The sequence below is a fragment of the Cydia pomonella genome, chromosome 12, assembly GCF_033807575.1.
Source record: "Cydia pomonella isolate Wapato2018A chromosome 12, ilCydPomo1, whole genome shotgun sequence".
NCBI lineage: Eukaryota > Metazoa > Arthropoda > Insecta > Lepidoptera > Tortricidae > Cydia > Cydia pomonella.
In genome coordinates, this window is record NC_084714.1 from 9878858 (window position 1) to 9894182 (window position 15325).

At 34.2% G+C, this 15325-nt stretch overlaps 1 protein-coding gene across 1 annotated transcript in view; it reads left to right on the top strand.

Moving 5' to 3' along the window:
* Positions 1-1615: 1615 nt before the first annotated feature.
* LOC133523483 (transcription factor SOX-8-like) overlaps positions 1616-15325 on the top strand; it is a 32034-nt gene continuing 18324 nt past the window's right edge. Inside the window, exon 1 of the mRNA XM_061859113.1 lies at positions 1616-1904. Within this exon, the coding sequence (XP_061715097.1) occupies positions 1792-1904 (113 nt within the window). The 5' untranslated portion in view covers positions 1616-1791. The remainder of the gene's footprint in view (positions 1905-15325) is intronic.

Below are 15325 nucleotides of genomic sequence, written 5' to 3' on the forward strand. Positions count from 1 at the left end.
AAAAACAACTAAGTAAATAGTTACACGTACACCAAATAGGATGCCGCTCAGCATAAGCCGTGTCTTTTAGACGCGGCACTGGTTGTCAGGGCACCCAAACTTAAAAACAAAAACTTAAAACTAAAATACAACAGAATAGCAAGAGAACAGGAACAGAACATGTGTAAGAAAGGAAGAGAGAGAGAGAGTTATCAAATAATTGGGTTACGAGTAAATACTTTTTAAGGTTGTACTTAAAAGAGGTAATGGATTTTTATTTCTGATTGGTGGCGGTAAATTGTTCCAACACTTCGTTGCAGCATATCGAAAGCTGCCACCAAAAGCGCACGTACTGTGTTGTGTGCCGTTAAGTCTGAGGGCACCACGTACATGACCCTTTGAAAACTTAAGTTTTTCAAATAGATAAGACGGATGTTTATCGCGAATGACTCCAAAAAGCAATGATGCAAATTGCAAAGTACGTCTGGCTACCATATTTAACAGATTATTACGGTTTAAAAATGGTGTAATGTGAGAACGGCTAGAAACAGAAAAGTGAAAACGGGCACAAGCATTTTGAATGCGTTGCATTAATACCGAGGTACGCGCCAGCATACACCCCCCAAAGATGGAATCAGCGTAACTCAATCTGAACAGAATAAGCATGTCACAAAGGTTTATGCGTAAATCGACGTTTATAAAATCACGGATGCGATATTAGTACATTACGGATCAAGTGCGAAAAATAGGAAATTCGAAACGAGTGGCGATAAATTAAAACACGACCGAAGGGAGTGTTTTAAATCGACACGAGTTGCGAATTACCTATTCGCACATGTATCGTACAACGTTTTACAGTACATATGGCCCTTTAAATGTTCGACACAGTAACGTAATATGCTACTTCTCGCACTAGTGCTATAAAGTAGCCCCATATGTACTGTAAAATATTTTAAGCCTATAGAAACAGTTGCTGACGAGTTCTAGTGCATGTCCTTCAAATCGCAGCTTACTGTCCATGAGCAGACCTAGATTTCGTGCTATAGAAACGCGCTCTAAAACATCGCATTTGAGAAAACACACCTTCTTGAGCTTGAGCTTTTGCGTAACAGGAGCAAAAAAAAATAAACTGTAGGCTGTACTCCTCAAACTGAGCATTATTCAGCAACTTTCAAAAATAACTTTTGTTGTGATTTTTTGAATAATGTATAGTTTATTCTAAGACGAAATGTATTGCGAATTTTGTTATGTTTAAAACGTGACATGCAACGTCAATTACCTACATTGATGACAGTGATGACAGCGTACATTGCAAATAATATATAATTTGTAGGAAAAAGAGAAAATTTAAAGACTTCATAATTAAAAAAAAAAAATGTTGAACAAAAGTTTTATCGTTTGAGAAGTAAGTACAGTGTATGTTTTAATTATAAGCCCGTGTGACAGGCCCAATCCGGTAAACCTACTTAATGAAATATATAATACCTAATAAAAAAACAAAAATACTCACTTTTATCTCCTCCTATGTTTATGTTGTTGTATTTTATAACAAACAAATATGTTGATGCAAATATTTTTTTATAATACACTAATACCAATACTTTAAATACCGATAATGCTTAATAAACAAAAAAAACCATATCAGAACCATGCGCGCGCGCCCCTTCGGTCGAGCATTTATAGTTATGCGTTGAACATAAGGAACTCTTTATAGTCCGTGCGCGCGAGTGGATCGCACGCATCTCGCGGCTCTATTCGAACCCCTTTCCGTGTTGACAAATAGTAGAGAAAAAAAAACAATATAGTGTGAAAATGAGTTGGGGCCCTGAGCACGATCGACCTTGCGCGAAGCTGGAAATCAACGAGGCGGTGGGCAAGCTGCTTCAGACTTTTAATTACGAGACTATTGTGCCACAACCTTCCAAGTAAGTTTTTTTTTTAACCGACTTTAAAAGTAAGAGGTTCTCATTCGGTTCTTTTCTTAAATGTTACCTCAGAAGGCCGTTATGTCTCACCCGATTTGAAGAACGGAGAATGTTTTTTTGTTGGAAAGTATATATGTGTATTAAGATTTCCCTCGATTCCTCAATAATTTCATCATTATAACTGAATTTTGACAAAAATGGGACGAATCTACATACAAATTGAATACGTTATGCATACAGGATGTAACAAAAATAGTTGGGGTCCGTTTAAGGGCATTTTTAAGTGTTAACCAACTCCCTTAGAAAAAAAAACTTATTTTTTTTGGATCCCCACTACATAGGTACATATTATAATGATTTTTGTATTTTCATCAACAAATCAAGCATTCACGTTATAAAAGAGACATTTGATGGAGAGGAACTGCTGATGAAAACCAGAACGGAACACCTGAATGACACGTACCGATCTATTTCATGTTTGAAAATTTATTTTTCTACTTTGTTATGTTTGTTAGGCAGGTTAGGTCCAGTTCAGATGATGGGTTTCGTGAGGAATTGAGGGAACTCCTGAAATCTTATAAGCATACTTATATTACTTATACATATTTTTGTATTTTCATCTAAAAAACAAACATTTGCATTTAAACAGTAATATTTGGTGAAATGAAACTGCTCGTGAAGACCAGAAAATATTGGACTTCTCCATATCAAGTATTGTACATTTTTGGGCTAGATAATTATAGTTGTTATTAAATAATTATAAAACGGAAACTATAAATAAACGTCGGCTCGTAAATAATTATACCTAATTGCATTTCAAACTGTTTATTGAACTCTTAAAAAGGTGCAAGTCCCGCAACGCAAGTCTTCTACTACAAAAAAAGTTTTGAGATGTAATGTTAAGCCAAGTCGGTTATTTTATTTGAAGCTAAAAAATCTGAAGGAACATTTAGAAAGTATACATATATAGATGGTGTTGTGGGGCGGGTGCTGGGTACACGTTGTATAGGCCATGAATACTGAGCAACTTTTCCTATGGGACCAATCCCGAAATCGCGAAAAATATTGACTATATATATTTTGGCTGGCTGATGTTGATATCTTGTATAGGAGAGTCTTTTTTTTCACTTTCAGTGGCTGATGTAATACGTTGTATAGGTACTAACCTACTAACGCAAATAAATAAAAAAATAGGTGTAGGCAAACACCACATCTTCTAAATTAATTAATTCGTCGAGACCCTTGGCCCGTGGGGTCCGAATGCATCTACACTATTTAAGGCATTAGCCACAAAAATAGAAGACGCTACCGGTGATCGTAGAGCTGGCAGCTTCCTCGCACAGAGAATAATTATTGCGATACAACGAGGAAATGCTGCCAGCATCTACGGTACCATGCCGCAGGGGGATAGTTTTTAATTATTTATTTTAAGATTAGTTTTATTTATTTTTAGATTTAGATTTTAAGTTTTATATGTATTATGTTCCTTGATAAAATAAATAATATGATATTAAATATAATAACAGGCAATAATCTTCTAAATTAAATACAGTTTATTTTAAACAATTTTCAACCCCAGATTCTGTCATCTGCAATATCTTGTCTATAAAAACCGGCCAAGAGCATGTCGGACCATGCTCAGTGCAGGGTTCCGTATAGTTACCTGCTTGTCACAATAGCCTGCCTTGAAAGGGGGCTATTAGAAGGTTTCCTGAGTATAACAAGCAAAACGGAGTACCTATGCATTATGCAGCACTTACATATATGTACACTAAGGAGGGAAGACTTTTTAAAAAAAATTAAAAATGGCTCAAACAATAATGTTCAATATAGTTTTCGTTCAAAGTACCTACTAAACTTTACTTGCATGAGTTTTGGACCCATGGTTCAAAAGTTAGAGAGTGGGATAGATGTATTTTTTTTCTTTTGGAGCGAATATTTTCGTAATTTTATTTACCCAATTTTTTTATTTTACCACTTTGTGTCTATTATTGATTTATATATCCATGCCAAATTGCAGCTTTCTATACTCTTTCTAGCACTAACGATCACGGGGAGAAGGGTTATTCTTACTAAGAATTTCTTAGTTGAATACGAAACCCTAAAAATACAGAACAACACAGAATGAATATACAATACAGAATGTTTTTTTAATTACCAGAGAAATGAATTTATAGGCCGTACTCAGCAAATTCTACCATGGGACCAACAATTCAATTCAATTCAAATATACTTTATTCATGTAGGCCTAGCAACAAGCACTTATGAATAGTAAGACAGTATTACATATAATTATCTTAATATAATTATCAGAGCAATTTATTGATGTTGTAAATATTATTCCATATATAATACTAATGAATATAATTCATAGATCAAATTTAATACTAAAACTTTCACAAAATACAGTCATACAAAAAAAATGTATAAAAAATACTAGTCTAGATTGTTTCTAGAATAAATTCTAAATGTCAAACAAATATAATAAAAACAACAAAGGAAATACATGCATTGGAATATCCATTTCATCATCATTATTCAAATATAATAAATAATTAATAATTTCGAATCACAATTAATCCCACGTTGTTTTATCATTCATGTAGTCTTATGTGGTATAATAAGCTTTAGAAATAAGTTTACGCTTTACATGATTCTTAAATTTATTAATTGGTAACTCAGTAATATGGTTTGGAAGTTTATTATAAAATCTCACACAATTACCCATGAATGATTTTTTAATTTTATGGAGCCGAGTGAAGGGCACGGCGAGCTTATGTTTATTTCTAGTATTAATATTATGAATGTCACAATTTTTCTTAAAATCGGCAATATTTTTATGCACATACAGAATATTCTCATAAATGTATTGACAGTGCACTGTCATGATGTCAATTTCCTTAAATTTATCTCTCAGTGAGTCTCTATGGTTCATTTTATATATTGCTCGAATAGCCCTCTTCTGCAGAACAAAAATGGTATTTATCTCTGAAGCACCACCCCACAGTAAAATACCATATGACATAATGCTATGGAAGTAACTAAAATATACTAATCGAGCTGTTTTGACATCAGTTAACTGACGGATTTTGCTTACTGCAAAAGCTGCAGAACTCAGTCTATTCGAAAGAGTAGCAATATGGGGACCCCACTGGAGTTTAGAATCTAAAGTTATACCAAGAAAAACTGTACTATCAACTAATTCCAATTCCTCATCCTTCACAATGACACTTGTTTGTACATGCCTTACATTACTAGTGACAAACTTAATACATTTAGTCTTATTCTCATTTAACAATAAATTATTAACATTGAACCAATTTACTACTTTAGAAATAGCATCGTTTACATCATTGTAAGCTTGTTGCTGTCGTTTGACTTTGAAAATAAGTGAAGTGTCGTCTGCAAACAATACTATATCATGGTGGGTCTTTACAAGGAATGGCAAGTCATTTATGTAGATAAGGAACAGGAAAGGTCCCAATATTGACCCCTGTGGTACACCCATAGAGACCAATGACCCCGGTGATCGCTGTCCATTCACATCGACCCTTTGTATTCTACCATTTAAGTAGGACTTAAGTAAATCCAGTGCCGCTCCTCTAACTCCATAATAGTGTAGTTTCCTGATTAATGTTTCATGACAAACGCAGTCGAAGGCCTTAGACAAATCACAGAAGATACCTATAGCATCTCGTGACTCCTCCCAGGCATCGAAGATATGCTTAATTAGCTCAACACCAGCATCGGTTGTCGAGCGACCCCGTGTAAAACCAAACTGCTTATTATGCATTAAATTATTGACGTTAAAATGTCGTACTAATTGAGAAAGAATTAATTTTTCAAAAATCTTACTGAACGTTGGTAGCACAGATATCGGTCTAAAGTTAGTGGGGTCAGAGTTGCTACCCGATTTAAATATAGGAGTTATTTTACTATGTTTCATTAAATCAGGAAACTCGCCGCAATCAACACTGTTGTTAAATATAATTACTAAGTCAGGCGCTATAATTTCTACTAAGGATTTGACAGCATGGACAGAGACTCCCCAGAGGTCATTCGTTTTTTTGACATTAACCGAATTAAACGCCTTTACTACATCGGAGGTACAAACACGTTCAAAATGAAAATCTCCACAACACTCTGGAGCGTTATCTTTTAATAGAGTAACAGCAGATGAGGGTGATGAATTTAAATCCTTAGTTGTGAAAACTGGTACGTCAGTGAAAAAAATTTCAAATTCTGTAGCTACTTCTAAATTGGAATCTATAATTTTGTTATCAATATTTAGTTTAAAATCATTCACTCTGTGTTTCGAGCGACCAGTCTCCACATTGATTACTTTCCAGGTTGCTTTAATAATGTTGGTACTATTTTTTATTCTTTGACTTAGATAATTTCGCTTAGCTATATGACAATCTATTTTAAACTTTTTCGAATATTGCTTGACATGTTCTTTAAATTCATCACTCGTGTTAAACCGCCGTTCCTCATACAAGGCATACAGTGCACGTCTTCGTTGATGTAAGTCCGCAGTAGCCCACTCACTAAAAACTGATGCACCACTAACTACGACCGATTTTGAAGTAAATATCGCATTATAGTGATCCATAAAAGTGTGAAAGAATGAATTATACATACTATTTGGACCCATATCGGAAGACAAAAAGGGTAGCGCCTGAACTAGACTTTGCTTCATTCTTTCTACGCGGTCCGAGGTTACTGGTACAAAAGTTATTTGTTTTCTCAAAGTATTTTTCCTTAATGTCTCAAATACCATTAATTGACCTAAGTGGTCTGATTCTAAATTACTGATAACTTTTTTAGTAATAGGAACAATATCAGTGAAAATATTATCTATACAGGTTGCACTAGTAGCAGTCACTCTAGTAGGCTCCATAAACATGTGGTTGAGATTACCAGATTTTTCCAAAATATTTACATTAAAGTCGCCGCATATAAATAATTTCTTACTAGAAGATGATATTTTAAGTAGCACAGAATCCATTACACTTTCAAATATTTCAAAATTACTTAATGGCGGCCTATACACACAGACAACAATAAATTGCTCCAATTCTACTGCACTTAGTTCTATAGTCCGTTCAACAGACATGGATACAATATCCTTACGTTCCTTAAATTTTAACTGACTATTTAATATAATTAACGACCCACCATGTATGGAACTAATTCTGGTGAACGAACTTCCCACCTGATGATTATTAAATTGAGGCATTAATTCATTATTTGTTAACCAATGTTCAGTAATACATAAAATATCAACATAAAAATCGTTCATAAAAAGTTCAATCTGTAAATCTTTTCCTCTAATACATTGAATGTTTTGATGCACCAGGTGGATATACTTTCCATGTTTACAGTATTTTTCATTATATTTATTTAAAACTAAATTGCCAGAGACAGAATCTTTTGTCTTAACGGCTAGTTTAAATCATTGGTTATGACTGGAACCAATTCCAAGCTCACACTGGGCTGCTCAATAGGAGCAGAGTTGTCTGCCAAATTCTTGGCAGAAATGTCAAGTAAATAGGATAGCAATAAAGCTATTTGTCTCTTGTAATAATTTGAAAGGTAACACTTACCTTTAGTCAAAAACACCATAGGCATATGGTATTTACTAACAAATTTGTTAGTGTCAATTATGATAAACTTACTACTATATGTACAAAGATTATATAGAGATATATTCAACTTATGTCTAATGTTATTTTCTGCCTCTGACATTTGCTCACAATAGGGGAATGTGAAAATAATAATTTCATGCACTGCAAGTGAATTTAACTGTTCAAAGTATTTAAGTAAATTATTTTTGTGCACATTTCCCCTATTACCCATAAGAATTAGCAGTGTTGTCTTAGAATTAATATTACTGTCATTTAAAATTTGTTTTAAGATATTTTCAAAGCTACTGTGAGGCAGACAATTGCTGATTGTACTAAGTCCCTTTAGGTGATAGTTTAAAAATGAGCTCATATTGCTCCCAATTTCATCACAATACATAATAATATTAGGTTTAGGTGTGCTTTGTTGTGGAGTGTGGAAGGAGCTATTATCATTTATTTGCTGTTGTGGTAAACTGTCACACAGGCTTGGATCGAGTACACTGGTCAACAAATGTCCAGTCGCTTGCTTACATGCACATGACTGGGCATTGGTCAGCGACTCAAACCGCTCTGAATTGTGCTTAATCTGCAACCCCGACATCACGAAAAAAAAATAGCCTGTTTCATACATTTTGGCTGGATGTTGATGTTTTTTATAGGAGAGCCAATTTTCGGGGTTGGTCCTATAGTAAACGTTGCTTAATATGACCTATAATTCTATAAATTAGGCTGGCTTAAAAACCTTTTTTAGGGTTCCGTAGCCAAATGGCAAAAAACGGAACCCTTATAGATTCGTCATGTCCGTCTGTCTGTCCGATTATGTCACCGCCACTTTTTTCCGAAACTATAAGAGCTATACTGTTCAAACTTGGTAAGTAGATGTATTCTATGAACCGCATTAGGATTTTTACACAAAAATAGAAAAAAAAAAAAACAATAAATTTTGGGGGTTCCCCATACTTAGAACTGAAACTCAAAAAATCTTCTTTCATCAAACCCATACGTGTGGGGTATAGATACCCCACCATACCCGGATAGGTCTTTAAAAATGATATTGAGGTTTTTAATATCATTTTTTTCTAAACTGAATAGTTTGCGCGAGAGACACTTCCAAAGTATATATGATATACATTGCCATGCAAACTTCCACCGAAAATTGGTTTGAATGAGATCTAGCAAGTAGTTTTTTTTTTAATACGTCATAAAATTAAAAAAAAATTTTTTTTTCATCAAACCCATACGTGTGGGGTATCTATGGATAGGTCTTCAAAAATGATATTTAGGTTCCTAATATCATTTTTTTCTAAACTGAATAGTTTGCGCGAGAGACACTTCCAAAGTGAAAAAATGTGTGTGTTGTTTGTGTGTAACTTCTAAAATAACAGAATGAAAAATATAAAAAAAATATATGATATACATTACCATGCAAACTTCCACCGAAAATTGGTTTGCACGAGATCTAGTAAGTAGTTTTTTTAATACGTCATAAATGGTACGGAACTCTTCACGGGCGAGTCCGACTCGCACTTGGATGCTTTTTAAATTTTCCAGCGGAGCAACCCCTTATTTTGTTACACTTATTATTCTGATAAAATACACCAAATTTTGTTAAGTACTTTATTTCAACTACAAGGGAATGCTCAACCACATTGAATTTTTTTATGTTGTATGAAATGGAAAAAAGTAAGTATCTATTTCTTTGATTTTTATTTAAGTACTTATCTGTTTTCACACTATTTAAACATGTGATTCATAAGTTTTGAAGTACATATAAAAACTTTTTTATTTGTAGTTTTTATAATTTTTCTAATGTTATATAATAATAAATAATAATAATTCAGCCTATATACGTCCCACTGCTGGGCACAGGCCTCCTCTCATGCGCGAGAGGGCTCGGGCTATAGTCCCCACGCTAGCCCAATGCGGATTGGGGACTTGACATACACCTTTAAATTTCTTCGCAGATGTATGCAGGTTTCCTCACGATGTTTTCCTTCACCGAAAAGCTAGTGGTAATGTTATATATTTTTTAAATTTTATCCTAAAAATCATAAAGATAGGAATAAAAAATAATGTGAAAATAAGTAGGTAAGTACTTACCTACTTGAACAAAATTTAAAAAATAATTACTACTTTATTTCTTTGGATTTCATACAACATTTAAAAATTTCAAAGTGGTTGAGCACCCCCTTGTAGTTGAGATACTTGAAGTTACAAAACTTGACTTTTTTTTAAATCTTTATTCAATCACAACTTACATGCTTTTTGTGACACAAACAATAACAAGAGACATAAAGAAAATTAACAAGAGACAAAGAAAAGGTAACATACAATTTGGGACTAATTGCAATAACAATGAAGTACATGTCATATTTTTAGATTAGTAGAGGTATTAGTAGAGGGTCATGTGTTGTGGCAAAGAATAGGCACAGACTCAGCATAAATGCTGCGGAGCCACAGCGCTGATCTTCCGACAGAACCTTAAAACCTACACTAATGAACTACCAATGCAGCGCTAGTCAATGTACTTTAGTCAATGTATTTTCTCAACATACGGCCCGATTCGAAGAATGATTTAGACAAGTTTAAGATCTTGGAAAGATCGATAACTAAACGACATGTCAAAATTGACGTTTATTTCGATTCCGCTGTGATCAGTAAGATCTTATCTACGATATTTCTAACGTAAAAGTGACATTAGTTTCCCAAATCGAGCTGCTTCTGTCAATTATATGACATACAAACGATATCTAAATGAGAACTTATCTAAACCAGAACTCATCGTTATCGTATCTCATTCTTCGAATCGGGCCGATAATAATTGTAACAAAATAAGGGGGTACCGCATCTTCTAGCTAGAATATGAATCACCCTACTAATATATTCACATCGCAAAATATTGCAGGTAATAAAAAACCCTGTATTCCATAAACATTAGGACGATGTTATTTTAGGATGTTTAAGATTACGTCCCAGTTTTATTTAGGACAATTTTTCAGGCCCTAATGTAGGACATGTAACCTGTTTATAACGGCCGTCTCCATACAAAATACTACTCATTCGTATTTAGCCGTATTATTTCGTAGAAAATAAAGCTCACACTCACGTGTAGATGGCACAGTGTCTATTCCACCATTTTGTAGTATCAGGTCGACTAAACGTTGAAGTCTTATACATAGATTGTTTGTTTTAAAGATGGACCGTTAGGTTAGACCTCTAGGAGAGGAAGTAGGTAAGGTAGGTAAGTCGGGACATGAGGGTATGGCTTAGGTATATATCGAAGAAATTAGTAATAATTAATTTTATACTCTTACAGCGGCACAGAGACTAAGGTATAACTGAAACATGATACCCTCAATGAGGTTTTAATTTCGTAAGCTCGCGCAGGGCCGATAGCGGAAACGAAGCTCTCGAGTGCTTCCACATAGAAAGGGATAAACATATGCAAACTAACACACGGTCGAGAGAGCGCGCTGCATTTCCTTTAAGTGGTGTTAATAATTCAAACTTATTTATGGGCGGGTCTCACAGAACTACCAAATTAAGATAAACAAATGAACTGTTGGCGGCATATGAAAGAGATGTGATGTCCACTCAGTCATGTTAGCGTGATAAGAAGTATAACAACACAATCGTTTCGCTTAATTTATTATCATATGTACTAAGAATTAATTTATTAATGACCTGTGTAATGATGTCACATATCGATGATAGTTGAATATACTTAAAATATATTAAATAGGTAACATTGTTGGTTAAGACTCGAGTCTTTGGAGTCCTCTGCTTTGAAACTCGACTCAGCTTTTCAGACTCACCTACTCGTAATAGAGTCTAAACTCGAGTCCTTTTCAACAAGTTAGAGACCCGAGTCTTTTTTAGATACTTTAGTCCTTTTCAGAGAATTCAAAAATTTTTCTTTTGCAAAATTTTGAAATGCATTGTTGTTAAGTAATATTCGTGTAAGTTCACAAATCATACAATAACACAATTTATTTACAGTTATTTAGGTAACATCTATAAAATTGTTGACGAAGTCTTTATTCAGAGGCTCGAGTCCTATTGGGTTGCTTATAAAAAATACTCAATAAAGGACTCGCCTCGAGACTTAAAAGACTCAGAAGTTTTTTAAGCGCCGAGTCTCGTAATAACGAGTCGATTTCTTCAAATTCAGACTCGAGTTCCTACGAGTTTTTAGATATATTGTCAAATCAGTATTGTCACTGAAATAAAAAGCGGCCAAGTGCGAGTCGCCCATGAAGGGTTCTGTACCATTTATGACGTATTAAAAAAAAACTACTTACTAGATCTCGTTCAAACCAATTTTCGGTGGAAGTTTGCATGGTACTTTGGAAATGGTAAAATGTGTGTTGGCAGTTTAGAAAAAAAAAAAATTAGAAACCTCAATATCATTTTTGAAGACCTATCCCACACGTATGGGTTTGATGAAAAATATTTTAGAGTTTCAGTTCTAAGTATGGGGAACCCCCAAAATTTATTGTTTTTTTTTTCTATTTTTGTGTGAAAATTTTAATGCGGTTCACAGAATACATCTACTTACCAAGTTTCAACAGTATAGTTCTTATAGTTTCGGACATACGGAAGTGGCTGTGACATACGGACGGACAGACAGACAGACATGACGAATCCATAAGGGTTCCGTTTTTTGCCATTTGGCTACGGAACCCTAAAAACCTGGTTCAATCAACTTTTTCTTGTCATTCGTTGCCAATTGCCATGGCTACGGTCTCTTGGGTAGCTCTGCATGCATTTTTGTGGTATTCATAAGCACTTGCCGTAAATGGCCGTCTGCTAAGCATTTACGAGTATGTAGCTTTGGAACATGAGTAAGGAAATTAACAAATTTTAATTATGCCAAAGAAATCATATATACACTGCTGTTACTGTAGTTACAGCCTTCGTTGGCAAGATGTGTAGCAGGGATGGAACGATTCCATAATTAGCCATTAGCAGATAGATACGCGGCCCCGGGTCAGGCGGCTTCATGGAAACTCGACCTACGCTCTAATTGAATGCCCATATTTTATCTCTTTATCTCTTGCTACTTGCATGTAGGTAGACATTACTTATAAACTATTTATCTGTCGGTGCTTCAAGTATTCTAATTATCTAATATTTTAGGCGCTTTGATAAGTGTCAAAATAAACCTTGTTCCTTTAACCTTATCCGACCTTACAAAGAATAAATAAATTAAGAAACTGTTCTCCTTTTTTCAGGAAGGTCGTTATACATTATTAAAATCTTAGTTTATTAGCTTCTTGCGGAATCTATGTTAAAGAATTACGAAAGCGATACATTTTCAGTACGAACTAGGTACTTATTTATAAAAATATAATTGTAGCCTATTGTAACTTTTTGTAGGCTGAGTCCACAAAGAGAATCTTATAAAATTATGAAAATATCGATATGAGAAAAGTGTCAAAAATATCTATACACGACTTTATTGCCCATATATTAATGTAGTGTAGGTATACATATTTCTGGCACTTTTTCATATCGATATTTTCAGAAGAAAGTAAGTAAATATTCTTTATTGCACCAACAATTATAAATTTTACATACTTGTAAAACTACAAATAAAGTTTAAAGGAAAATAGAACCAGATAACAACAGGCGGTCTTATCGCTAAAAAGCGATCTCTTCCAGACAACCTTTGAGAAGCAGGAAATGTAGAACTCATACAAAAGTCAACAGGCGTGAGTGATGTACAAATTTCAAATTACCAGCAATCCTGAAACTCCTGGAATGTTAATGACAGCCCAATGAGCACGACCTCAAAAATGTATACAGTTAGGCATATAGGCCAAGACGAATTTTGCTTTTACTTATTCGATCTGTTTCCGATATGATACTGATCTGTCAATATGAAAAGTTTCGTTTTTGCTTGAAAAAATTACACTTTTGACAATGGCGTCAGTATCATAGCGGAAACAGATTAAATAACTAATACTCCATATTTACTTCATTTGTATGCCTCTTTTTATGTAAGTATCTCTAAGTGGCCCATCCTAAAAACTTTCAGCGCTGTCTATGTATATTTACTTACCTAATATTAGTACTATACATGCACTTTTGCATATATACCATAAGCACAGCTGATAAGCTCAATAACGGTTGCTGATAAAAACACAAAAAAAGAGTCAAATAAAAGTGAATTCCTTGATAGCTTATCTCTTGCAAAGAGTTTGCCCAACTTCAAAATATTTAAGCAAGACGTAGTTACAATCAGTCTATAAAAGACACTAAGTATTCCTACGATTATATTTCAGTAAAGTGTTTGGCATTAAAAGAGTATTTTTAAAATTTCTACTTTATTATTGACACTAATCTTAGTCTGATCAAGGTTAACTGCTTTGGCAACTTAGATCACTACATTTGAATCTCAAATATAGAAAATAATAATCAGCAAGGTATGGAAAGTAGAGGCAAGTAACAGAATCTCCATTGATCTCCATATACCAAAAAGTGTCCGACAAAAAACCATAAATAGGTGGCGCTACAATACCTAGAATACTTGAGAAAAAATCTAATCATAGACAGCGCACTTCACTCCGTCAATAACGCCTGGGTTCTTAGTTACTCTAGCGCTACTCTGGAGAGATTTGGAACTATTATTTATAGCTGACAGCTGGACACTTTTGATACAGTTCTGCCTAAGGAGATTCTCTACCTTCCATACACTTAATCAGTCAGCTTGATAAAATACCCCTTCCTTTTGTATAATATTCATATTGGTGATTAGTCATATTGGTGGTTTTATTTATTCATATTGGTGAGCAATAAAGAACATTTGTATTGTATTGTAATATTAAAGAAACGGACATGGAAACCGTATTTTTTAATTACATGATATCAAAACTAACCTACTTACTTAATTCGCAACAAAACAAAAACTTTCCGAAGGCTTTATGAGGAAATACCAACAGAGCCACTTCTCAAGTTTGTAAATTTTTGGTAAATATATGTCTTCGTCGCGCTCCTAAAATGACTGCAGCTTAGGCGAAAAATCCTGCGTAAAAATCTTAAACAATTGTTCTCGATATTTTGCTCCTCCATATCATAAAATCATAACGAAATTTTGGGAACGGGATGAGAAATAATTTATTTGTGTTTGACAGTTTAGATTGATGCGTTTATAATTGTCGATTTTTTATGCAAGGGGTCTGTTTACAGGGCATTTATTTGACCGTTTTAGAGCTTTTTGAAGTAACCTAGTCCTTATACAAACAAGAAAAAAAAAACGTACAGACAGAGGTATTGGTAATATTGAACTTTAAAAAAAATATCTAGGGCCAAAATCCAGAGAGTAAAATAACGAGAACGTTTCTATGGAAAATGACCACTAATGTTTCCTCTTGTTTTTTACGGTGAAGGTTTTTGTTCTAATTTTATTCATAGGATCTCGGAACCTCGTGTAGGGTAGGGCGCGGCGTGTGACGATTTTTATCTTCTTCCTGCCTCCCCGATTTATTTCCGCATGTGATAGCGCTGCGCAAACATTCCCATTGTGGGGTTCTTATCTGCCCCAGGACTCTCCTTAGAGCCCTCATCAGGAGCTGGAGGCTCACCTTGTTAAAACATTTAAAAAGGTATATTTAATTCAGATTATTTGTTCGCTTCGAAGTAATGTTGAAATAATAGGTTACTACTAGGTTTTCATAATTAAGTTCGTGTAATGTTTGTATATTTTATCAATCAAATCGAGTAAATTAGACCATTAATTTTGTCAATGTTAAGTGCGGTTAGATACCTATTGGTAATTATTAAAAAATAATT